General features: G+C 46.7%; 1 protein-coding gene across 2 annotated transcripts in view; it reads right to left on the bottom strand.

Moving 5' to 3' along the window:
- Nucleotides 1-314: 314 nt before the first annotated feature.
- The window catches only part of LOC149347526 (monocyte to macrophage differentiation factor 2), a 29,545-nt gene continuing 4,040 nt past the window's right edge, over nucleotides 315-25,819 (bottom strand). The window contains exons 2-8 of one of the 2 annotated variants that reach the window (XM_089585603.1): nucleotides 19,274-19,354; nucleotides 16,127-16,226; nucleotides 13,851-14,008; nucleotides 12,942-13,016; nucleotides 9,039-9,140; nucleotides 3,801-3,870; nucleotides 315-2,501 (exon numbers count right to left, since the gene is read on the bottom strand). In XM_089585603.1, coding sequence (XP_089441729.1) covers nucleotides 2,304-2,501; nucleotides 3,801-3,870; nucleotides 9,039-9,140; nucleotides 12,942-13,016; nucleotides 13,851-14,008; nucleotides 16,127-16,226; nucleotides 19,274-19,338 — 768 coding nt within the window. In that variant the 5' untranslated portion in view covers nucleotides 19,339-19,354 and the 3' untranslated portion in view covers nucleotides 315-2,303. The remainder of the gene's footprint in view (nucleotides 2,502-3,800; nucleotides 3,871-9,038; nucleotides 9,141-12,941; nucleotides 13,017-13,850; nucleotides 14,009-16,126; nucleotides 16,227-19,273; nucleotides 19,355-25,819) is intronic. The other variant, XM_089585604.1, reaches the window with a different exon arrangement.

The following is a 25,819-nucleotide window of genomic DNA, read 5'->3' as shown; positions in this document are numbered from 1 at the left end:
ACTTGCACCTGTCGCTCATATTCAGCGGGGGGCAGCCATTTGTTTATCCCTCATCGCAAAGTGCTCTTAACGGTCCAGTATAAGCTTTAGCCAACGTACAGTCGGGGACAAAAGTCTCCGGACCACGTGTTCCTCAAACGAAGCTTATAGCTCTACTATCAGACAGCGACTGGAGACCGCACTTGTGGAGATGAAAGAACAAAAATTTAACTTTTACCTCCACAAGTGTGGTCTCCAGCCGCCGGCTAATAGCAGAGCTATCGGCTTCGTTAGAGGAATACGTGGCCCGGAGACTTTTGTCCCCGACTGTACAACCCAACTCCATACGTTTTGTACATGCATCTATTTTTCAATGACCCAAGTTGAAGGCTGAGATCAATTTTAGGTCGCCGCCGCACCTTTCGGGTATTAGCCTTGCCTTTTCGAAGCCTGGGAACATGGAGGTTTTATGTCTACCCCTACACAGAGCACATTCGATAACCATTGCACACAATAACCACTAATTGTTAATCTGCACTGAACATGCATCAGGCGCCAGCCGTCATGTACGCCTCTAGACGACTGTCCAAAATAAACTCTGAAGGATTTAACGCGGGTATCACTGCTTCGCACTTCACATGTACAGGGGTCCACAAAAGTTTTTGAAACACGGAAAAGATGAAAATGTACAGCTACTCAGCAGTCTGCAAGCAAACAGGAGTTGTTCGGTTCCCTTCAAGACGTGTACACCTAGACCCTTGACCTAAAGCTATGCTCTCCAGACAGTGAGAAAATTCGGCTTTTTTTCGTAGAGTCCGTGTTCCGAATACATCCATGGACACCTAAACAAAGCTAGTTCCAGAGGTCAGTCATCCCTTTGAGGAGTGTTCGGCTAAGTCGACACATATATGCGCCGTTGTCAAGAAGACTTGGACGCACTTCCTTGTCCCACTTCCTACAAATAGCAAGTGTTTCTCTGTGCGACTTGCGTACAGGAACCGATAAACTTGGTTTCCGAACATTCTGCGACTCTTGCTTTCTGAGTTGACTCAACCTCAGCTATCCATACACTTTACCATGCATAACTTCCTCTTTTCGACCGGCCATCGGGTCGATGATTCGCGCTGGTGTCTCTCATGGTTTTAGCTCGCACACCTCTCATCATTTTTAGAAAGCTCCCGGAGTTGAGATCGTATTGGTTTGGGCAAAATGGCTAGCCAGGAGCTCTTGAGGTTGTTACCTCTGGTGTTGCGTCACATTCATTCATTCGTTCTGTTGGCCTTCCACTACGCATACAGAACAAAATCTCTGCAAGCGATTTTAAATGCTCACTTCCGAAGGTCTTTCGAACGCTCGCGTTAGGTATCGCCAACGCCTTCTGTGATCCTTTACAGCATACATTATATATTTCGCAAAGATTCAGTCATTCACTCGGGTCTTTTCTTCAAACCTTGCCCCGATTAGCCATCTGTCGCATGTCTTTGCAGCCCACTTAGCATATCACAATCTTGCTGCCATGAAAAGTGACGTCGACCGCTTAGAGTGTGTCGCTAAGAATTCTCTGTGCTGAGACCAACTTCGACCAACGACAAACTTATCCTTTACTCTCTTATTCCAACGCAACCTCTCACTTGAAGCGCGGGGCCAGAGCTGCGCGACTTGAACAGCATTTCTCCAGAAAGCTTCACAGTGGTGCCTAAATCACCGTCATTTCTATCAGACGGTCGAGTTTCAGCTTTTCTGGAGATACTTTTCCGTGTCCCACGGATAAAACACGCACCGAACTTTGTTCTCATGATCGTAAGGCTGACAAGATCGCCCCGTCTCTTGACAAAAACAGATCTAGATGAGATCATCACTCTAATAACATTCGCGTATAACTTTGCTGCTCCAGTCTTCATGCATGCATTAAAATCTCACTGTGTTCAGACACGTTCGTTTCACCCCGGAAATGCTGCTTGAACAGTACCTGCACAGCTCCCGATAATCATTATCACACGGTCACTCGGGTTTTCGGAGAGAGGAAAAAAAATCTTCAGCTGAGATCATCACCGAGCTATGGCATATCCGCCTTGTAAAATCACTCACAACTCGTAATTTCTACGCACGGCTCCCAATTTCCCAGTAGCCGCATAGTCCAAGCACCGGCTCAAGCTTCGCAAACTGCGCGCCAGTCTTCCACGGCTTCCTATCTCCCAGTAGCTTAAAGGGTCAAAGCACCGGTAGTAGTCCCGCATACGGCTGGTTCAGGAGGACCAGTCCAGGACTGGACCGTGTTGGTACGTCCGTTCGCAGAAGCCCAGGCGTTGACCATGTGGCGCCCTCTAGTTGTGCTCGTGCGCAGCGTTGGCCCTGAAGAGGTACCGGTAGACGGCGTGGTAGTGCACCAGCGTCGCTGCGTTCACGAACAGATGCCAGATGGCGTGCGCGAAGGGCACGCGGCCGTCGCTCTTGAAGAACACGACGCCCACGAAGTAGAGCACGCCGCCGAACAGAAGTTCCTTGAGGCCCGTCGGAGGTCTCTGCGTAAGGCACGGGCGGAGTCAGACGTTAGACGTTAGTTTCACTGAGGCACACACGCAAAACAGAGACGGTTTCGAAAGCTACCCTATCCTACTGCACTATGCAGTTCATCATGTGATACAGACAAAAAGAGTGGCTTAATTGCTCAAAAAGGTGGTCAATAGTATGGCCGCCGCGGTGGCTCAGCGGTTATGGTGCCCGGCTGCTGACCCAAAAGACGCGGGTTCGATCCCGGCCGCGGCGGCTAGAATTTCTTTGGTGGAGAAATTCTAGAGGCCCGTGTACTGTGCGATGTCAGTGCACGTTATAAAGAACCCCAGGTGGTCGAAATTTCCGGAGCACCTCCACTACGGCGTCTCTCATAGCCTTAGTCGCTTTGGGACGTTAAACTCCAAAAACCAACCAACCAATAGTATGTGTTAAGTTGCGTCGTCCTTGAATGCTCTGGTAAATTTTTAAACATCGGCTAGTGTTAGTGCAACCAGTAACAGGAGTCACGTGGAAGGCTGGAGTCATGTGGAAGGTACTATCAGCAACGAACAAGACAACTGAAACTTGGACAGCAAAATGAGAGGATCTCACCCGGGAGAAGCTCAATGCTATAGTTGGATACAACTCAAGAACGCAGCGGCTTTTCTCCGTCAAAAGCCCCCCTTCCAGCCAATGGCGTCGGCTGATTCTCATGAACCTTTTAGCGTGACAATGCAGACAGTGGGGGCACAATGGAGAGAGGGGTCTATCCCCGACCATAGAGGGAAGGGTTTTCACCCCTTTCATTTACCACTCCCTGCTTTGTCACACTAGCAGGGTCATAAGAATCGGCCGATGCCATTGGCTGGAAGGGGAACCTTTGACGGGGAAAAATCGCTGCGTTCTTTAGTTGTATCCGACTATAGAGCAGGTTCATTTCACTTTGGAGGCTCTAAGACTGTCGTTTAGAAGCGCTAATCAACCTCGTTTGTATTTCCCCTCCAGGAGCTAATATATTCGTGCTTTTGCGTTTCCTTTTGTCCTTTTGTTCGCGTTAAATTTTTTAGCTGATAGCGCACTGTGGAACATTGTTGTACATTGTTAGTAGCTTTATGTTCGCGTTGAAGTGAGCTTTGCTTAGAACTGGTTGAAACAAGAAAAAGGTCAGAGAACGAAGGCAAGAGAAAATAAAAACAATTTTCAAGCGCCGTTTCTACAGCGTTGCGGTCAATTAAAACATAAGCGGTAGACAGTTCGCGGACATCTGCGCGTATGCAAGGCCTGTTTTGTGACAGACAGCCAACGGTACACTCAGCTTGAGGCCTTACCATCGAAAACGTCGCCGATGCGGGGACCAGGGCAGAACCTATGTAAATGAGCACCTCGAGAGTTTTGTACCTGTGGCGGAAAAAGAGAAACGAAATTTTGCCGTGAGATTTATGTTGAATTCAACTGAATCATTGTTTTGCGTCAAGTATAGCGCTAGCAAACTGGGCGGCTAAAACACTGGCGAAATCTCAGTAACAGGAAAGGTTTCAGGTAGTGGTATTTTGCGCGCGCTCGTATAACTCAACATTGGACACCTTTAGCACACCGTGCGTCGTGTTACTGTTACCGGAGTACCGGGAGCCCCGCGCGACGTCACTGCGCATGCGCAGGTCGCCTTAAGGGTGCCAGATGGCGCCACGTACCCGGCAGCTGCGCGTACGCGGGTGCCGCATCGGGACCAATCAGCACGTGCGCACTGGCGGTGGGCGGACTCTCGGTAACGGTAACATGGCTCACATTACGGTAAAGGTGTCTATTAATAGACACCTTTAGCATACCGTGCGCCGCGTTACCGTTGCCGTTACCGGAATACCGCCCACCGCCGGTGAGCACGCGCTGATTGGTCCCGATGCTGCAGGCGCGCGCGCAGCTTCCGGGTACCTGGCGCCATCTGGCGCCGTCCTGGGGATTTGCGCACTCGCATTGGCTGCGCGCGGGCTCCCGGTACTCCCGTATCGGTAACGGTAACATGGTACACGGTATGCTAAAGGTGTCTAATAGTTGTGTGCTCGCTTGACGTACGTACTACCGATGGACTAAAGTAACTGACTCTCCCCCCCCCCCCCCCCCCCTCCCCCCCACACACACACACTCTAAGTTCCGAACAGTTCCGTACTGTATCTGCCTTGTTACCGTTCGCTCTGGGAACCGCATTGCTCTGGGAGCCGCACCGGTGTTTGCGACATCTTATAAAAGTATTTTGAACTGCTGCTATGAAGTACTGGGGTGGTCTACAGATTCCCTGGAGAAGAGTCAATTTTTCTTTTAGTTCTTGTCAACGAAGTTGCAATGCGTTCTTTTGCGGACAAAGTGGTTCGGACGCATTTTTTTAAAAACACTACTAACAAAATTTCGCACCCTTGCTCACGTACCGGGCTACGTCTCAGATTGCGATTGGGCACAATGTCGATTTATAATTAGGTTTCATTTGCTGCGTAGTTGGGCCTACGACACGCGTGCTAGCTCGTAGTACTCGCTGTCCAGTGGTTTGAATGCATGCATTAGAATTCCTAAACTGTTTGATTTTCACGGTAACTGCAGCAATATGTAGGCTTGGCAGGAGAATACGTATAGAGTTCATTCTCCATCTTTCTCTCTTTTAGCTTTTGATTGCATGCCACTGAACCCATTACATAAACGTTAAGCCAGCTTCACCTCAATGCCGCTATCCTTACCAAAGGCGGAAGGTCTAATTTTTGAAACAGAATCCATAGCTGTAGTTCGCGTGTTTTAGGGATCTGAATACGTTCACGTGGTTTCCATCACAACACCATATGCACCAGCGAAGCAGTAGTAGGCGTGTTCGTCCCATTATTCTAGTTTTACTGGGGGCTACTCACGCCATGTTTAAAAGCAACGTCAAACGTGGCGAAGCCTACTTCATAAAAATTAAAGATCCACGCATGCTGTTCGCAAGATGGCTTTGCCACAACAGCAGTCTATTTGCAGTGAAGCAAGTTTTCAGTTATACCAGGGTGTTTTGTCGAGAAGACGGTGAAAGTATCAGCTACTGCGTGGTACGGTCGAGGTTGGCCTTGCCTCCGATAACGTTCCACTTAGCATATGTTTTTGTCCCTCGGGCTACGGGCCCAAAACGTTTCCACTACGACGGCAAAGGCCACGGCCAGAAAGATGTGCTCGTGCAAGTGAAGGCAAGACTTCGCGTTATCTGAGTATGGGAATCTCTTTTGTGTAGCTAATACTCTCTCTAACGAGCACTGTAACAAAGACTTCGCGAAATGAACCCTGTAACATGCTTAATTAAATGAACACTTTAGCAACTCCGTCATGAATTAAAAGCTTAAAGACATATTTCCATAAAGGACTATAGACACCAAATTTTTGCTTGCGTGTTTTCTTCTTTCAAAGGATGCGTTAGGTACTGGTACACATCAAGCACCCCGTGGTATTCGCCTGCGGCAATTAAATAATTTAGAATTCAATTTCTTCTTGACACTGCTTCGGTTTTTGATTCATGAACCGAACCATGGTTGTGACGTGTAGTTGAACTTAAGGAACGAAAAAAACGGCAATATAACTGCTGATACGTCGTTTGTTGCTATTCTAGCTCTTGAAGCAGGCTGGTTTAAGTGCTGTAGTGAGTTAAAACTATGTATCAGCGTTTATAGTACAGTTTTTCCGTGCCTCACGTGACCTAAAGTTCAACTACACGTCACAGCCATCGTTAGGGTTGATGAAACCTAAAGTGAAACAGCATGAAAGAAGAAATTCAATTATAAATTATTTAGAGGTTGTAGACAAATACCATGTGGGGATACAAGTACCCTAATGTCTAACGCATCATTTGAAAGAAGAAAACATGCAATAAAATTAGGCGTATATACTTCTTTAGGTAAACGGTTTAGGAAATGGTTCCTCAAGAAGATATTCTAGGGAGCGTGGCTGCCCACGCTAGTTGTTGATTCATGGCAGCTAAAGAAAGGAGAAAAAAAAGAACAACTTTCAAGACAAGAACCAGACAGTGATGATGACCACCACGCTGTGGAGTTCGTCCTTTCTCCGGTACTTGTCTTGAAAGTTGCGCTGTTTTGATTTTCGCTGATGCTCTAGGGAACTCCTTCACCAGCTCACCGCTACATAAATATTTCCGCAAGTGCAGGCAAATACTTCTTCATGTGAATGCTTCGCTGGGGAACATCGTGCGTAAACTATTAGTTCACGTTATCGATATTTAGAAAGGGGTCTAAACCTGCCGCCACAGATGCGTGATCACGTGCTCTGAGCATGTTTTTACATTCCCGCAAAATTTACAGATGTATTGTCGTGATGTTATTAATGAAAAGCATAAATTACCTTGAAGCAATGACCATCATCATCATCCTTAACAGCCTGACTACACCCACTGCAAGACGAAGGCCTCTCTCATATCTTTTAAACTAACCCTGACCCGTGCCAGCCGTGGCCACCTTATCCCTGCAAACTTTTTATATTTTTTTACGATAATAGCGGCTGTATAAAGGCACCCCTGCTGCGGCTGTGCCAAGCAATTAAAAGGCGAATGTCACGTGGTTTGTTGGATACCCTTTGTTTTTCGTAGCAGTTGCAGGAATCCGTTCAGACAACCCTTATGGTTAGCGGTAAATGTGAGACTGCAAACGAAACGTACAAGTGCAGTGAACACAGGCAACAATAAAAGCGCAAACGCTAAACGCCTGGGAGGTTCAGCAGTAGAAATCTCTGCGCACGATACTTACAGGTTGCTGCGAGAGGAAAAACAAAAAAAAAAGGAAAGAAATGCAGTTTGCTTTATTACGTTTGATTTAGCACTTTGTATTAATTATAAGCGCCACATACTAGCTGTTTACGCAGCAATATTTCAGAAAATATGGTGGCGTCGTACAAACCTCTGCAAACTCTACTAATGACATCGAAAGAGAAAAGACCCTCTCTGAACGAGCGAAATGTGAAAAAGTTAATTTCAACGTAATTGCATGCTGTTATTCGCGACCACACACCGAGGCCCACGTTTTACCGTCAAAGGCCGGACAAAAAGGTGTTCGTGTTCAAAAAACAATACTATAGTAAGATACAACTCAAGAACAAAGCGGCTTTTCCCCGTCAAAGGACCCCCTTCTAGCCAGTGGCGTCAGCCGATTCTCATAAACATGCTGTACTGGCAATACAGGGATTGGCAGATGAAAGGGGATAGTCCCCTTCCTGCATTGTCAAGTTAGCAGGCTCATGAGAATCTGCCGACGCCATTGGCTGGAAGGATGTCCTTTGACGGGGAAATGAGCTTCGTTCTTGAATTGTACCCGACTATATAGACTACTACATAGAAAAAAAAATTAACGACTAAACGCTGAACCGTCTGAACTATTGTTTGAAAGTGCTTTCAGGAAGATGCCGCGTGAAAAATATTTTGATTCGATCACCTACTCAGTGTTTCGTGTTATTACTAGATAGAGACGACAGGAAAACAATCAGCGACCCTACTGGCTCAAAGAAAGAAATACGCTGTCAAAAACTGCGCGCGCACATCATGAGTTTATGCGGCGACTTGCCACGTGACAAGCGATTTCTCATCACGTGGCATCCCAGCCGCTGCTTTCAGCTTGAGTGGGAACTTTTTCGTATTACGTTGCATTCAAGAACTAATTGCGCACCCAGTGCTCAGCTTACCAAGCGAAACATGAAAGGCATGCGGCTATCAGTTATTGTTGAGGTTTATATTTATCAGGGTTGTGCAATGCTGATATTTTGTAAGTGTGCCCCTCACTGCTGCTTAAGGCTCCTACTGGCCAGCCTTATCTACTAATTAATATAGTAAATATAGGTCGCAATCTTCTGGCCTCGCTATTATTTGAAAGCCCGCCTACCGACTAGCAACTGGTACGCATGTCGTTTGGCGAATGGGAAGCTTGTAAAACGTAAATCTGCTGAGCTGCGAGTTCATCAAAACGCCGCATCGCGCGGTTAAAATTGCTCTCCTAACCTAACCTAACCTAACCTAACCTACCCTATCCTAACCTAACCTAACCTAACCTATCCTATCCTAACCTAACCTAACCTAACCTAACCTAACCTAACCTAACCTAACCTAACCTAACCTAACCTAACCTAACCTAACGTATCCTATCCTATCCTATCCTATCCTATCCTATCCTATCCTATCCTAACCTAACCTGACCTAGCCTAATTTAACCTAACCTAACCTAACCTAACCTAACCTAACCTAACCTACATACCAAGCGCACTGGGAGCGTAAGGTATGCTGCACTTCTTGAATCGTACATAAAATTTCGGTGCAAATTACGAAAACAGTAAAAATCATACTTATATAATGAGAAAGCTGCACGCGATCACAATAAAGGCAGCATTTTGTACCACTGCCCTGCTGGAATCCAACGCCTTCATCGTTTTGCACGCGAAATCACGAAACCTGTTCGTTGTACCGTAAATACGTTGTAAGAGAAACGAGAAGGTTCAGAGAAGCACGTTGTCGGTGAAGGCCCAGTTTATTATTCAGAAAGAGAGAGAGGCAAAGAGGGACTCACTTCTCGTGGAATATGTTCTGGTAGGTGATGCCGAGGAGGCAGAGGAACCACACCACGTACAGCTGCTTCTGACCCCACGAGCTGTACTCGCGAAGCAGCAGCCTGCACACGGGACAGTAAAGCATTGTCAATAGGATACATTAAGACTGCGCTGAAAATATTCACAGTTTTCTCGGAGCATAAGCAGCTATTCTGAAAAAAAAAAAGCATTTTGGAACAGGAAACCGTTTATGAACGCAATTTTTTCATATAATGTAACATTTCACTATAACAATCAACGTATCCGCTGATCACCCGACAGCAGTCATGTATTTTATTTTCTATTCACGTTTATGCTATGGTCAAAAGCGTCCCTCATTGGTTTTCTATGGCAGACTTAACTGTTCGATGCGACCGATGGAAACACTTTAAAAGAAATATTTTGCTGCATATCAGTATAATGGACCATTGCCTTCAAGATTTCCATAACAGTGTCTTACAATTTTTCATTTTTCAAAATTTTTGCCCAGAGAAAGCTGGACATGAGTTCAGTACTGTTTAGATAGTAAGAACGATTTACCGCGCAAGATTTTGCAAGCAGACAGTTTGCCATTGAAACGCTGGATGCATCTGTCGCGTTCCCATAGACTGCGCTTGCGAAAGGCGACGGATTATCGCGTATTTCCCTTTCTCTCGGTCGCATATGCAGTGAGCGCCTTTAAATGCATTGCTTCTCTTTAATGTAATTCCCGGGAGCTCTGCAGGGCGGATAGGAAAGTTTTCGCAAGACAGCATATACATTTACAGGGAGCGTTTCACCACACCAGCTGCACAAGTCTTAAAAAGGGTTTCAAAAATTTGGCACGTGCTGACTGGTTCAAGTTGGCTGACTGTAGCGCCATATTGCGGCGTTCAGATGAACTCCTGAAGGACGCCCAAGATACGGGGAAAGTCACAGGCCACTGGAAATGACTGACCGCGAAGCCTACAGGTGGAGGTACCTTCCGTCAACCTCGAGAAACTGCGAACACCGACAGGCCTACAGACAGGCCAGACATACATACTCTTCACCTCACAAAACTCTACACAAGGCAGAAGAACACACCCTTCACCGACTACAAACAGACACTCTCGTAACTCCACTTAGACTCCACCAAAGGTACCCCTCACTCTACAAGCCAGAGTGCCCACACTGTGGAGAAATAGCGACGGCTTTTCACATGGCGTGGGCATGCCAATTCAATCCTGCTACAGACAGACTTCCGAATATCCCAATTTGGAGCAGTGGGAGGCCATTCTGCACAGCGAGGACCCCGACCAGCAACGAGGACTGAATCGCGGGGCCCACGCTGCGGCGCAGGCCAGTGGGCGGCCGGAACAGGCGGACCACCCAGGGCTCCAGTAATTGCCATTGTTTAAATAAAGTTGTGAATCAATCAAACTCGCTGAACGGCATGCCTAGATTTTAAGTCTCAGTTCGAATGAGCAAACAGCTGTGGACTGGTAAAAAGCTGTTTTTATTCGATTCTATTCAATTCGCTATCATCAACCATGCCAAATCAGCGTTATCATTAAAGTAAGTCGCTCTATACTCCGTTTCATACATAGCTGTCAACGCAGCCAAGGCTGCGGCGCCTGTTCGCGCTCCTCGTCCGCATCGTAATGTAGTGCGTCGAAAGTGAAAAGAGTAATGAACTCAAAATTAAAGTAAATGTTGGTTGATATTTCAGTATAATGATAATGTTGTTTTATTTTGCAAAAAGATTGCTTTTTCTTTAATGTTCTTCAAAACAGAGTGCCTTAGTTTTCTGGGTTTTTTTCGGCTCCTCCTGTATCAGGTTTTCGCAGCTAGGCAGGCCGGCGAGGTCGTCTGCTTTCGTCTTTCGGTTTCCGAGCATGCGGAAATGGCACCGCTATCGCCTACTCGCTTGTTTTCTTCGCCCACTGCGGCTTCAAAAACATCTCCTGCTCGCCTGTTCTCCAAGTTGAAATCTCCGAAAATTTCGAAAGACTCCAAGCAGGTTATTGTCAACGTTTACTCTAGCGTAAGGAAGCGCTTCCCGGAGAAGAAAGTGCGTGAAGTTCTCGAAACTGTGGGCGAGATGACCGGGGTGAGCCCTCGGACAGTTGCGAGGTTCAAGAAGGAAGGTCTCGCTACTGGAATAAGATACCGCAAAAACGACCTAGGAAGGTGACCATATCTAGCTATAGCAGTGTTAAATATGACAGCTTTGAGTCAACGCCATCCGACTCAAGTTACATCGTATGTATGCCGTACACTACACTGCCTTTTCCCTTCGAGACAAATAAACAGCGCTGTGTTTTTCAAAGTAGGTATTAGAGTTTGACAGTTTCGAGTTTCTACCTAATGAATCTTTTAAGAGAAATAAAAAAATAAAAAAACACCTGAGCCGGGAGTCGAACCTAGGCCCTTTGTAAAATGAACACACAGGCGCGCGCTTCGTACCACTCAGCCACGACGCGCGGCGGACGGGCACATTTTGCTTGTTTTTTGCAGCGGACTACTTTCGTACCTTTGGCAGCGTTGACAGCTATGTATGAAACGGAGTATAGAGGTTCGTAGAAGAGGTTCGAAAGTGCTTCAATCAGGGGCAAATTATGCTACAGTTAGCACAGCGTTAATTCAGAATGGGGCTTGATGAGCGCGCCATGGCTGATGAGTTTAAAAAGCCCGGCATCAGCACAGCTGGCGACCCGGTAGACGGTGTGGCACAAAAAAAAAAAAAGTACGTCAACCTTCGACATGATTGCAATCGCAATAGTCATCAATGTGTGAGGTACTGCAATGGACAACGGTTGCCTGCTGAAACTGAGCGCTAAAATGATGAAATCGAGTTAGTCGACAGCGGGGCCAGCAAATTCTGACCGAACCTTGTCGCGTCGACGAGAGTGGAACGATTCAGGTTACTGCAAACGCACATTCTCATATATTTTTACTTCCTTCTCCTTTTCATAGCGTTTTCGAGGGGAAAAGCCGCAATACTAAACCCACATCAGCGCAGAACGAAGAGTAAGCTTTCTTCCTAATTTCGAGTACGCCGAGGTGCCGATCATAGGGAAGAGCTGTCACGCTTTTTCACTTTGACACTGGTTGGTACACAGGTCACGTACTGCCATGCGCCGATAGTTCCTCGCAGTCATCCTGGCCTCCACCCCTCGGCTGTTTTCGGACAGGACGGTAATGCCTGCCCTCGTTTCGTACACACCATTTTATTTTTCGAAATTCTACACGCCGGCTTTTAAAGAGCTGTACGCACCACTTTTTCTCTTTTTTTTTTTTTTGCTGGGGAAGGTGGTTGGGGGAGGGAGGGCAGATGTGTGGAGCTATTCTGGTAGGCGATATGCACCACAGCTATGCGGTGGAGCTGTGGTGCACTGCAGTGGAGTTTGTAGCCTGGTGTGGTACAGTTGCGGCGCGGTATGGTAGAGCTAGGCTTGTATAGTTATGGTATGGCATTAATAGAAGTATGACATTACATGGTATAGCTATAAAGTGGCGGTGCTACTATGTTGCATCGGAGGGCAATGCCAATGGTTATGCACTAAAATTAAGCTGAACGAGCGCTCCTTTCGCTTCTGCATTTGCCACGGAAAGTTGTTCCTGATTGTAGCTATCTCTCCACTTTATACGTAGCCAACTACAGCGGCTCTCCGCTTTGCGTGATCCGCCGAGATTACTGGTTTCGCTAGCCGAGTTCGCTAGCAGCGTTTTAATGGTGCAGTTATGCTCACGCCATGAGTACGCAAATCTCTTTTGTTTTTTTTTTGTTGTTGTTGTTTTCGTACTCAGTGCTAGCTGCGGCTAATGTAGCACGTATGTGTGCCACAGACAGCGCAATCTATTGAGCGACCGCAGCTGTTCGGCGGCAGTGGCACAACAGTACAGCGTCGGTCAGTGCTCACCAGGGCGTGTAGGCTGACGCGATGAAAATGTAGATGGCAGCACGGTCGCACCGGTGTAAGATCACTTTGAGGGTCCTGCGGTTGAGAACGGAGAGGAATGAGCGCGCTGCATCGGCAAGAACGCTACAGGTAAGACGACGAGCTAGTGACAAAATAATTTCCTGACGCTTGTGTTTCGAAGCGTGCACCGATCCCTTTTTCTTTTTCAGGTGACAAGTCGCTGACGAATACATCCGACGTTTTTCTCAGAGGAGAACACCGGCCGCCCCTTCATTCATTCATTCATTCATTCATTCATTCATTCATTCATTCATTCATTCATTCATTCATTCATTCATTCATTCATTCATTCAAATCGGCATGCTAACGCACTGCTGACAGGAATAAATTGAGGGAATGGTTCACGGAATTGAAATGAGTTCTTCGAACTTTGCTTCTCGTGGAGAACTGCACGTGGAGTCCACGTGCTGCACGGAATTGAAACAAGTTCTTCATGTTTGCTTTTTCGTAACCCTTTAAGCATTTAAGAACCTATACGCCGGGTCGGAGTTAGCAGGCCACGTGCAGTGCACGTGCATTCATTTATTCGGTACGCTATCGCACTGCTGACAGGAATATAATGAGGGAGTGATTCGCAGAATGGAAATAAGTTCTTCGAAGTTTGTTTCCCGTGACCCTTTAAGCATTTCTTAAGAATCTATACCCCGGGACAGAGTTAGCAGTCCACGTGCAATGCACGTGCAGTGCACGTGCATTGCATCGCACGTGGGTGACACGTGGACAGCACGTGCAGTCCACGTGCTGCGCACGCGTCACCCACGTGTTTCTTATGAGATGCGCAGATGCGCAGTGTTCGTCCATGAAACAAGTGCGAGAGGGGGAGGGTTGGTGAATCGATGGCTGCCTCACCTGAGCTTTCCAAGGAAGTGTATGGAGTGGAAGAGAGAGGAGGTGACGAAGAGCAAGACCAGTGCGAGCCCGTACACCACGGCGGCCGTGTAGTGGGCCGGAGTGTGCGCCCGCTGAAGCAGGAACCGGAGCGCGAAGAAGCTCGGCAGGATGCTCAGCTGCACGAGGGTGAACAGGCGCTCGTTACTCCCAGGCAAGAGGAGCGAAGCTAGCTGCGCTGCGTCAGAATCTCATTATTCGTAATTAGTTTCACGTACCTGCTTAACACCGTTGCCGTAATGCAGCTATGCAAACAAGTAGCCCATAGTAGGATACAACTTAAAAAAAAAACAGCAGTTTGTAACACTGGGCCGCGGTCCGCGGCGTCCTGTATTATTCCGCTGGCCGATCGCAACAGCAAATGAAATGGGCTTTTTAATGTTTGACTATATCAAACAATCCACGTATCAAAATTCAAGAGGTCATAATTTTTTTCTTGCGGTAAGTTTGTTGTTTAGGTTAGGGTTCAGGTTTCTTGTTTAGGTAGCAGCGGACTACTTTTTCGTCGTGAAAGAATTCTGTGCGCGGTGGCATAATGTGGGCGGAGCTTCACTGCAGTGTTAAGTTGTGTCCGACTATAGAAGCAGCAGTTCTAGTAGAAACTTTCACGACCAAGTTCTTAAGGTTTCTGCCCTTAAATTATTTACTAACTGGACCAGTAAGTCACTCTTCTTCACTTCTAGTACGCCGATTTATAAATACGTGTCATGTCCAGCATTCTTTGGCAAACATTTTGAGTACTGGAAAATTGTAAGGTAGCGTTAGGAAATATTGAAGGCAATAGTCCATTCTTTCGATGTGTAGAAAAATTTTGAAGGTTTCCATAGCTCTCATCAAGCAGTTAAGACTGTCATAGAAGACAAATGGGGAATGATTTTTATGAAAGCAATAACATAAATAGCATAAAAGTGAAACAGTAATTTTAGTATGTGAAAAAAAATGGCGTTCATAAACTTTTTCCCGTTGAAAAATGCTTTTGTCCAGAATTGCTGGGTTTGTATATTGTTGCCTGCGGCTAATGTTTGGCGAACATAAACTCAGCAAAAAGTAAGGATGAAAATATTACGACGATAGTAAGAAGCATTTATAGGGGGATATTTAACCAGAGCAGGTGGTTAAATGGTCCCACATTTGGGTTGAGCGGAACTCCGCGAGATGTCGCCACTGGCACAGCGAATTCCGGTTGCATGCCGGCATGGCGTCCATACGGCTGTTGTCAAACGAGCTGTCCGAGCGTGCGCGATGGGCTATTTCCTACAGACTGTTCAACAAGGATGCATTGAGTTTACGGGACCCCTTTGCGCAGTCTGCCCACAGCATTTCAGTTCAGAGCAGCGCGAACTGAGACGTGGCTGTGTTTTGTCGCTTAATGAAGTATGTGAACATCTGTAAACATATCATGCTTGTTTTTATCGTGGTGTTTACGCGCACCAAGCGAAGACAGCTATAGAGGCAGGTTGGGGGAGCATGCCCGACTTTTAATTGTCTTAATAGCCTCATCTTCTGATATCCACAAGACTCAATATAACATCAGAACAATGCCACCTGTTGGCTCGACTGTTTCTCTGTGGCTTTTAACTGCTGAAACTGTCTCAAGGACGCCACACACATTTTTGTCAGTTGAAAGCTGCGCCTATATCCTCGTGCATTTGTAGTTTCTTTCGTTTTCTGAGCATAACCATTCTTACCCTGCACTCAAAATAGTTCGGGCTGGGCAATTTTATTTATTTTTCTTGCCCTTTCTACTCTTTGTACTTAAAATAAACTTCGACTAACTAGCTTTCCAACAAGTTTTGTTGAGGCTATCCTTTGTTTGCGTTCTGAGATCGCAGTTTATTATAAAAAAAGGGGGGGGGGGGCACTGGTGAAGGCCATTGCTGCATTCGGCATGCATTGTTACCCATGCTGTATTTACAAGGCAGTGGAGATAGCAGACGTAACTTCCTTGCATATTTGATCACTGCATCTCCATATCTCTCAACTTGGTAGCGATATATCGTGACATAAATGTGTCTAATTAACTGTGGCAGATACCCCGAAAGCAGCGCTGAATCATGATATGCACCTGTGAAGACCCGTCAGAAAATTCTTAATTAATCGTCAGGGAGGGCAGGAATTTTTCCCGTGAGACGGGTATGCAGAGGTCTTTGCAGATATCTCAAAATGACGACATTTTCCTCCCCCACTGGGGCAGATAATATAACCCGGATTACAACGCAACGTGGTGGCCCACTCACCGCGTGCGTGATGATGTTGGCGACGTGCTCCAGCTCCGTGGGCACGTAGGGCTCGTTGCCGATAGGCCGAGGGTTCATCAGCCTGCGCAGAGAGAGTCGCCTTTTGACGACGGGCGAGCGTCGGGGCCCGCCTGTACTGCGCCCAGACACCGCTGCGCAGTGGCAGCGATCGAGGTGGTACGGTATGGTATATGGTATGGTACATGGTGCGGTATGGTATGGTATGTGATATCGTATGGGAGGGGAGGGTGTGGTAAGGGAGCGTATAGTATGCCATGATAAAGAAGGGTATGGTATGATATGTAATGGTATGCTATATGGTGTGGTATGGTATGGCGTGGTATATGGTATCGCATTGGACGGGGACGGGAGGGTATGGTAAGGCAGCACATAGTATGCCATGATAAGGAAGGATATGGCATGGTATGGGATGGTATGTAATGGCATGGTGTGGTATGTGGTATCATATGAGGCAGGGGGGCATGGTATGGCAGAGTACAGTATGCCATCATAAAGAAGGGTATGGCATGGTATGGTAGGGTATAGGGCATGTGTACGGTGCGATATAGTAGCGGATGGGCATAATATAGTATGACACTGCATGACGTGATTAGGTAAGGAAGAGTATACCGCGATACGATGAAGGGAATGGTATAACAAGGTTTTGCATGCAAAGGTATGGTTAGTATGTGAGCATGTGATATGGTACCATAGGGTATGGTATGGGCAGCATCTCATGTACAGTCAGTCCGGAATGAAACGCGAACGCGCATGTGCCGTACTTTTCTACATAGCCGCCAGATATTCATTCAAAAACAGTTGGTGAATATGTACTTCGGTAGACCATTTACCCAGACACATGAATCAATCCCATTGTATACTGCAGCTGAAGGTGCCCGGATAGAATATCTTTTGTTCACAGGCACCGTTCGCGTTTCATTCCGGCCTGACTGTATGATATATACTATGCTACGGTAGATTGGAGTAGGTTGACATGGCGTGGTAGGGCGTAGAGCGGTATTGTACGGTAAGGCAGGGTATAAGAAATTGTATGTTACGTGGGCTTTTACTTCCCAAAACTGCACGCTGGCTATGAGAGGTGTGATAAGAAAACCACTACACGCTGCAGAATCGGCAGCACCTAACAACGACAAGTTGTAACAGTAAACGCGCATACCCGTCTCACGGCGCCTGCACCTGTTTAGTCACGCCACAGACTCGTACCATTCCGTTGGCGTCGATGCAAACATAAGAAAAAAGCTCGCGTCAGCGGAGGATGCCGGTGTCCTTTGCATCGGCCTTGCATTGCGCGCGCGTGTGATCTCTCTGCGATGCCGCGCGAGCGGGAATTGGTGTCGGGTGGTGGTGGTTGCCGCTCCACTACAGGGTGTCACGCTTACGAAAGGCTTGCGCGAAAGCACGCACTCCCAAAGCCGGCTGCTGAACAGTGGCGCGAGCGTGGAAAGGTGTTCGTGTCGCCTTACCGCCGTAGGTGCCTGCGTGACTTCCGTTGGAAGAACCCCCGCTTACTTTGCCTTTGGGGTTTCGCAGTGCATTCGTTTTCTTTGTGCCTGGCGACTCCGGCGCTGACGGCAGCGCGCTCTAGCGCACCGCTGGTCTTTACTTGCGTGAGTGTTCTTTTTCTGTGCGTGGTCCCTACCTCTACACTACCTCTCTCCTGTTTCACCGCCGCTTTTCTCACGGCGCGCGTTTGACGTGTACATTTGCAGGGAGACTGTTGCTACCACGTCTTTTTTTTCTCTCCGTAGCACCTCCTCCCCAGAACCTGGTGGAAAAGAGTAGAAGTATGGCTGGCGAGCTGTCTTACTGCACCGCGTCTCTGATGTCAATGGAACGTGGAGAGAGTGGCACGAAAACGTGGGAAGTTAACCAACGATAGAGCGCTGCGAGTTGGCTCACGGTGGTCACGTGAAAATGGCGGCATGCGCAATTAACGATACATGTGGCGTGACACTGAGCATGCTCAGTTGTGAGGACGCAGTTGGGTTATAGTTGGGTTCGCGAACTGCTCTTATGTCGGGTACCACTGTCGATCTATGGAAAGAAAAATGATGGATGTAACGTTAAGTGACGGGAAGCAGGCAGAGTGGTTGAGGGAACAAACGCGGGTTAGTGACATCCTAGTTGAAATCAAGAGGAAGAAATGGGCTTGGGCAGGGCATGTAATGCGAAGGGAAGATAACCGCTGGTCCTTAAGGGTAACGGAGTGGATTCCAAGAGAAGGCAAGCATAGCAGGGGGCGGCGGAAAGTTAGTCGGGCGTATGAGATTAAGAAGTTTGCGGTGATGCAGTGGGCGTAGCTGGCAAAGGACAGAGTTTTAATTGGAGAGACATGGGAGAGGCCTTTGCACTGCAGTGGGCGTAGTGAGGATGATGATGATGATGATGACGTCGATGTTGATGATGAAGACTGTTGGTGGCGGTTTAAAACGGAAAGCAAAACACAATTCTTCGAACTATAGGCGAATAAATAGCATTCAGAAAACAACCGTCTGGTTAGTGAATCCTGCGAGACTTGCATACACTGCGTAGGCAGCTCACACAAGGAATGATCTTATATTATATTGACATATACCCGCCGCGGTGGCTCAGTGGTTATGGCGCTCGGCTGCTGGCCCGAAAGACGCCGGTTCGATCCCGGCCGCGGCGGTCATATTTCGACGAAGGCGAAATTCTAGAGGCCCGTGTGCTATGCGATGTCAGTGCACGATAAAGAACTCCAGGTGGTCGAAATTTTCGGAGCCCTTCACTACGGCGTCCCTCATAATCTGAGTTACTTTGGGACATTAAACCCCAATAAAACATTCGACTGACATATGATTACATGCACTGAAATTAATAAAGAACTGTTATTACTCCTGCAAACATAGTAGTATTATCTCAGCAGTTTTGAGTAGCAAATCTGTACTAGAAATGAGCACCCTTATATAGACTGGTGTGCCGCACAACGTACGCAGTAGAGGTCAGGTTCCCAATCTGCCATGGAATTCTATTTAACGTGACGAACACACATGCAAACGCACCATTTGACATATTAGTGACCCGATCTATGCATGTGGGCGCGGGGCAACGAATGCCGGATGTCAATAAAATGGCGGCGCCTTGCATACGTCACTTCCTGCTCACCTCGAGAAGTCCCTCATGATGGAGCGGTACCGCGACAGGCTGCTGTACGCTGCTGCACTTGCCATCGGCTGGACACGTCATCTGCAAAGCAAAAACGATCCAAATGCGAACGTTGCGTTAGTTAACCTAACGCAGCTTATGCAATAACTTCAGACACTGTTATACCCACCATTTAAATTTTCAAATTTAATTTCTTACTTTATTTTGAAATCCTTTTTCACGCTTGAGAGGAGGCGTGCACAATCCCGCATGCCTTATGAACGAGCCTACCAGCGCAAACTTTCGCTTCGAAATAAAAATGCAGAAGGAGGCGAATGTTTCTTGGAAGCAGCCGCCTTTGAGTTAGTGGCTAAGAAAAGCAAATCTTTAGGGCCGTTAATTATCTCCGGTGACTCAGTATTGTTTCTAGAAGAGTAATTAAGCGCTCCTTCTTTCCAGACGAGCACACAGACAGACATGGCAGGACGGGCGCTGATTCCAACTAAGTTTACAGAAACACACTCTCATGCGTTTTTCTAGGAGGAATGCAGTGAGCGCATGCGCGTTTATCACCATAAGAAACACATTGTAGATTAAGGAGGCTAGACAGCATTTTATCACCCTATTCTTTAACGTTCTGATTTCACTTGATTGCAGTGGGACTGAAGTAGTCGCCTCTTTCCTTGATAAAACCAAACTTCTTGTAGTTCTCATGCTAATCTAACCTAACTCGTCGTTAGAATTTTGTTTTCCTCAAGTCGCAAGAAGTAAGGTTAGATTAGCACGCGAACTATCTGAGTCATTAGTTTATCAAGGAGAGACGCGACCCGTGCTTCGGTACAACTTCAGTCTGCCTGTGAGAAAGTTAAACCAGATTGTTAAAGATTAGGCGATAAAATACTGTCTAGCCCTCCTTAATCTATGGTGTTTTTTTTTTTTTTGTGGTGATAAATGCGCATGCGGTTATGGCCGCCCTTCTAGATAATGTGCGAGTGTGTGTTTCAATAAACTTAGTTGGAGTCAGCGCCCGTCCTGTCACGCCCGTCTGTGTGCTCGTCTGAAATAAGTAGCGCTCAATTACTCTTCTAGAAAAATTGCTACACCAACTAACGCCTCGACGTGTTTTATTAAGTAGAGAGGTTCGAATCCAACCGGCGGAATGTGGTTCTTTTTGTTCCGCTTTCTAATCAGTTATCTTAGAAAAAAACATTACCTTAATAGCCTCGATTGATGAACACCACCAGTTCAAAAAAAACATCCCAGATGCTCTTTGGTTGCATGTATCATGCACGTATTTTGCTGTAAGATCTAATGCACGAAATTCATGCGTAACTTTTGCATTTATTGATATGATGCACTCTCATGCCCAGAAATTCTGGAATAAAGCATTTTTGAATGGACTACTCCTAATGAGCACAGTTTTTTCATATAATGCAGATTTCACTATAACAATCAAGATATCCGTAGATCACCCGACGGCAGTCTTGTATTTTTTTTTTCTATTAACGTTTCTTCTATCGTCAAAAGCGTTCCTCTTTGGTTTTTTGTGGCAGTCTTAACTGTTCGATGCGATCGATGGAGCCACTTTAAAAGAAATATTTTGCTACATATCAGAAGAATGAATCATTACCTTGAATATTTCCATATCAGTATCTTTGGATTTGGACTAGCGCGTTCATTGCGTGCAGCTTTTCTCACAAAACAAGTAAACATCATACTGCAGAGCTCCGTTACCCTGACGCTTAAGAAAGGGTTTAGCCATAGCATCATTATCCATCACAAAAGGCATCCGTGTGCTGTGCGATGTGAGTGCAACTTAAACAACCGAATGTGTTCCATTTTAATACGGGGTCCTCCACTACAGCGTCTCTCGTAGCCCATGCGTCGCTTCTGGACGTTAAGCCCCACAATTTACAATTCATCTACAGTGAATTTAATGACCAGGAAACCTCCTTACAAAAATTTTGTTGGACAGTCTATAGACTGTTCACAGAACCCAAGCAACTTTACTGTACCGCATACGTACGGGCTCTGCTCGTACTCCTGTGGGGATGTATAAGACGGGTCTGACGTCGTCTCCATCATGTTCAATGTGTGGTGTGTGCGGTGATATAGGACATTACTTAATGTGCTGTACTCTATGCAACGCGAAAAAGTGCATGTTATTCGGTTCTCTCAAGAAGGCGGGACTCCCTCAAAGCTCCCTTCAGGACATTGTTTTCCCACGCGGGAACCAATTCTGTAGAAAAGAGGCTTCACGTCTTCTTTTAATGTACTTACTGGACACGGACCTAGCCTTCATATGGTGACAGCAGGAGTGACTACTATTATTTGTGTTTGTGAGTTCGGTGCTGGATTATGTGATTCAGTTATTGTAGGTGTTGCTACGGTGGAGCCATTGCCGGCAGAAATCGCAAGGCTAACCCGACCTGTAGCTTACAACATCTCAACTCAACTCTCAGCTCAACTCTCAATTCAACTCTCAGCTCAGCTCTCAACTCAACTATCACTCTCAACTCAACTATCACTCTCAACTCAACTATCACTCTCAACTCAACTATCACTCTCAACTCAACTCTAACTCTCAACTCAACTGTCCACAGACTTCTGTCTATAAGGTGTATAGGAAGTCTATAGGCAAATTCTAGGGAATAGTCTATAGGCAGTACAAATCCAATAGGCAGTCTATAGACAATCTATAGATCTATGCCCATACACTTTAAGTAGACTCTTGTCTATAGAGTGTGAATGGACAAAGGTAAATATCTATGGGAAGGCAACTGAGTCTATAAGAAGTCTATAGAATGTCTATAGACCAGTTTTACGAGGGACGGGCTTGAATCGTGCAGTGACCGCGGCAGAGACGTGCGTATTTTGTGCCTTGAGGCCGAGCAACGACTGAGCTTCAGTAGCAACCCTTCTGTCGCTTATGTACGGCTAGGCGTTCTTTCATTCATTTTTCCCTCTTCTTATGTTCCGTCCCCGTGTTTCGCAACTGTGCAGCGCGGCCGCTGTCAACAGGAAAGTGCCTCTGGCGCAGAGCGTCCCGGAAATGAAATCAGCTTCCGGTGTTAAAGACCACTCCCGCGCCGCTCTCTTTCGACGCGATGAACAGCACGCAGTGCTTCGCAGAGCCGCACCTTGAGAGTGAGGTCTCATGCACTGGACGGAAAAAAATGTGTTTTTTTGAAGGGAGAACTTGTCGCTGGCGACCAAATCATCTCCTTTATGCGTGCGTTGAGTATGTATGCGCCAGTATGCATGTGTATTTGCTTTTTAGTGCAGTAGCACGTTCATCCCACGCATTTAGCCGTTGTGTGTTTCCCTGCTTGTCTGTTTCCCTGTCTGTTTGTTTTATGGCAGGCTGATCAACTGCCCGGAGGGTGACCTGCCCAGGTATATATGCCGGGTGTCCCAGCTAAATGTAACCAAACTTTTAAAAAAGGCGAAGTGTCCTAGTCCAGTGAAACCAACTCAGGGTTGTTCATAGTCGCGTGGCCTAGTCTTGAGTATTTTTCTCGCTCTTCAAAGTTAATTAGTTAAGTTTAATTAGCAAACTTTTTAATAATTGACTTCAGGAAGAAAGTGTCAAAGCAAAAGTGTTCGGTCACCTCGAAAAACCGCTAGTAGTGCTGTTTCCGTCAACGTAGCTTCATTTATTGGCCTTAAAAGAAAGTTGTCACGTGACCAGCTGCTTACTCATTTCGCTGCCCCAATGTGCACCCAAAGTCTCATCGAGGAGAGGACTTCAGAAAAAATGGATTTTATTCTTTAAGGCGCGTCTTGGGACGTTGAAGTGGCACAGTTGTCATGTGGAAGCTTCTTCTTATTATGCGGGCTGTGGTTAAAGGCCGGTAAAAAAACTACTTTACGTAAATATTACTTTGCTGCAAATGTCCCAGTAAGCTATTTCTCAAAGCGATCTACAACTTTTCCATTGACACTTTGTTCCTCAAGTCAATAATTAAAAAGTTTGTTAATTAAGCTTGAATAATTAGTCAACCTTGAAGAACGAAAAAATACTGCAGACTAGGTCAGGCGACTCTAAACAACCCTCATTTGGTTTCAGACGGCTTGGACACCCCGTGTTTTTTAAAAGCTTGGTTACATTTAGCTGGGACACCTGGTATATACAGGGTGTTTCACTTAACACTTCACACAGTTTTTAAAAATAGGCTTTTTGAGTGAGAAGAGCACGTTTTCGTCAGCAGTGTCAATAGTTTAGTACACCCGAGTACAGCTAAGACGTGCCAACTAGCTGGTTGGATATAACTAATATTGAATAGCTAACTTTTTAACTATTATGGTTAGGCACCTTAATTATTCTGAGGCGTATAGCCCACAATAAGTAATGCCCATAGCAGTTTCTACAATTTCGAAAATGCGGTTACCGTCGGTGCTGTGGCTCAACACATGTTGGCTACTTCGACTAGTTACCTGCACTGGAGAGGTTGCTTTGCCCACGAGCTTCTGGAAGGCGCATGTATTTTGGCTCTATGTAGCCAAAATTTGTTGGGCCACAGCACCGAGGGTAACTGCGTTTTCGAAATTCTAAAAGCTGATATGGATACAACTTACTGTGGGCTACACGCCTTTCAGTAATTAAGGAGCCTAAGAGTAATAGTTTAAAAATTAACTATTCAATAACGAGCCTATTAGTTAACACGTCTTAGCTGCATTCTGATGTACTATACACCGCTAACAATGCTTTGCCGTGGAAAGCGTCCTTCTAACTCAAGAAGCCTGTCTTTTTAAATTCTGTAAAGTCTGAAACAACCTGCAATAGCAACCTGTTACCCGTGAACTGCCATCCGGGAACACCGAATCCGAACACCCGAACCGAAGTGAAAACCGAACTGCTAGCGTACCCACTTCGCATTTGACCTAAGTACTAAAATCGACCATCCCCTTTTTTTTTACTTTTCAGAGAAAAATACCCGGGGCGCATACCGTTGTCGTCATTCCGGGGAACCGCAACCCGACCGGTGCGCGACCAGCGGATCATTCCGGCACTAAATATAGCGCCTGCAGCCCACTCCGTTCGATGCCGGGTCGTCTGCTCAAGCGGGTGACGTCACGGCGGCCGCTGGCTTCCCAAAACATCAATGACTTCCTCCTCCCTTCCTTCAGCGTACGCTGCACGCGAGTGGCGCCTTTGAGGACAGGTCTGCGTTACCGTAGTGGTGGCACTCCGGCGGTGAATCAATAGCACACGCACGCTACCCAGAGAACCACGCTTACGTCTATACGTGCGTGTAATTGGATTTGAACCCTATATAGCCTCCCACGCCGAAACGCATGCTATACCTGTGCTCTGTGTCTCCGCGGGCCGTCGTGCTGTCTTGGGGGTCGCGACCTTGAAATTTGGAGATACACTCTACAGTCGAATACAACTTAAGTCTGCAGTGAAGCTTCACCCACATTCAGCCTCCGCGCACAGAATTCCTCCACGATGAAAAAAAGTAGTCCGCTGCTTAAACGTTTCTTGTTACGTAAACAAAAAGCTCGTCACAAGAAAAAAAAAAATTGTGAGCTCTGTAGTTTTGATGCGGGGCTCGATATAGTAAACATTAAAAAGCTATAATTTTGTTTACAGTTGCGATTGGCCAGCGGAGCAATACAGGACGCCGCGGACCGCGGCCCAGTGTTAGCAACTGCTGTTTATTTAAGTTGTATCCTACTATAGTAGTGTTTCAAACTGGGCTAGTTGATCTTTCATAGGTTCATGCATTTCCTTGCGCTTCTTGGAATGAAGGCGTAAGTGTAGAAAGTGTTTAGCGTAGTGTAGTGTTGTGTAGGATTGTGCAGTGTACTGTAGTTTAGTTTAGTTTAGTTTAGTTTAGTTTAGTTTAGTGTAGTGTGTAGTGTAGTGCAGTGCAGTGTAGTGTAGTTCAGGAAGTGCGCTTAGGTTTACTCCGAGGTATGCTCTTTCACAGGCATTTTAAAGGCATATGAACGCTGTTTACTACAGGGGTAGCCCATCGTCCTCAGCATCTGTCTCGCATGCGGGAATCGATTTCCAGTGCCGTCGAGTACCCAGTGGTGATTGGTTTGGTTTGGTTTTATGGGGTTTAACGTCCCAAAGCGACTAAGGCTATGAGAGACGCCGTAGTGGAGGGCTCCGGAAATTTCGACCACCTGGGGTTCTTTAACGTGCACTGACATCGCACAGTACACGGGCCTCGAATTTCTCCTCCAAAGAAATTCAGCCGCCGCGGCCGGGATCGAACCCGCGTCTTTCGGGCCAGCAGCCGAGCACCATAGCCACTGAGCCACCGCGGCGGCTCCAGTGGTGATACATTGGGTGATGATGGTGGTGGTAGTGATGATGATGGATTTGAGTGGCGTAAGGGTAGCTTTGGTCAAAGAGCGCCGTGACACAAAGCATTTGTTTTTACAAAAGATGGGGCAGATGTACCCGTTTTTCAAGCATTTCACCCCAGCGAAGACCAGCACCAGGACAGTGGAAACCTTGTACCCATTGTATCACCGGTGGGAACCCGGCGGCACTGGGGATCGAGCCCTTCATTCTCGCATACGATGCGGGGTGATACATTTGGGTACAAG

The sequence above is a fragment of the Amblyomma mixtum genome, chromosome 4, assembly GCF_055824585.1.
Source record: "Amblyomma mixtum isolate Tamu chromosome 4, ASM5582458v1, whole genome shotgun sequence".
NCBI classification, from domain to species: Eukaryota; Metazoa; Arthropoda; class Arachnida; order Ixodida; family Ixodidae; genus Amblyomma; species Amblyomma mixtum.
The sequence above is the reverse complement of the archived record's forward strand: the minus strand, read 5'-3'. Positions and strand labels throughout refer to the sequence as shown.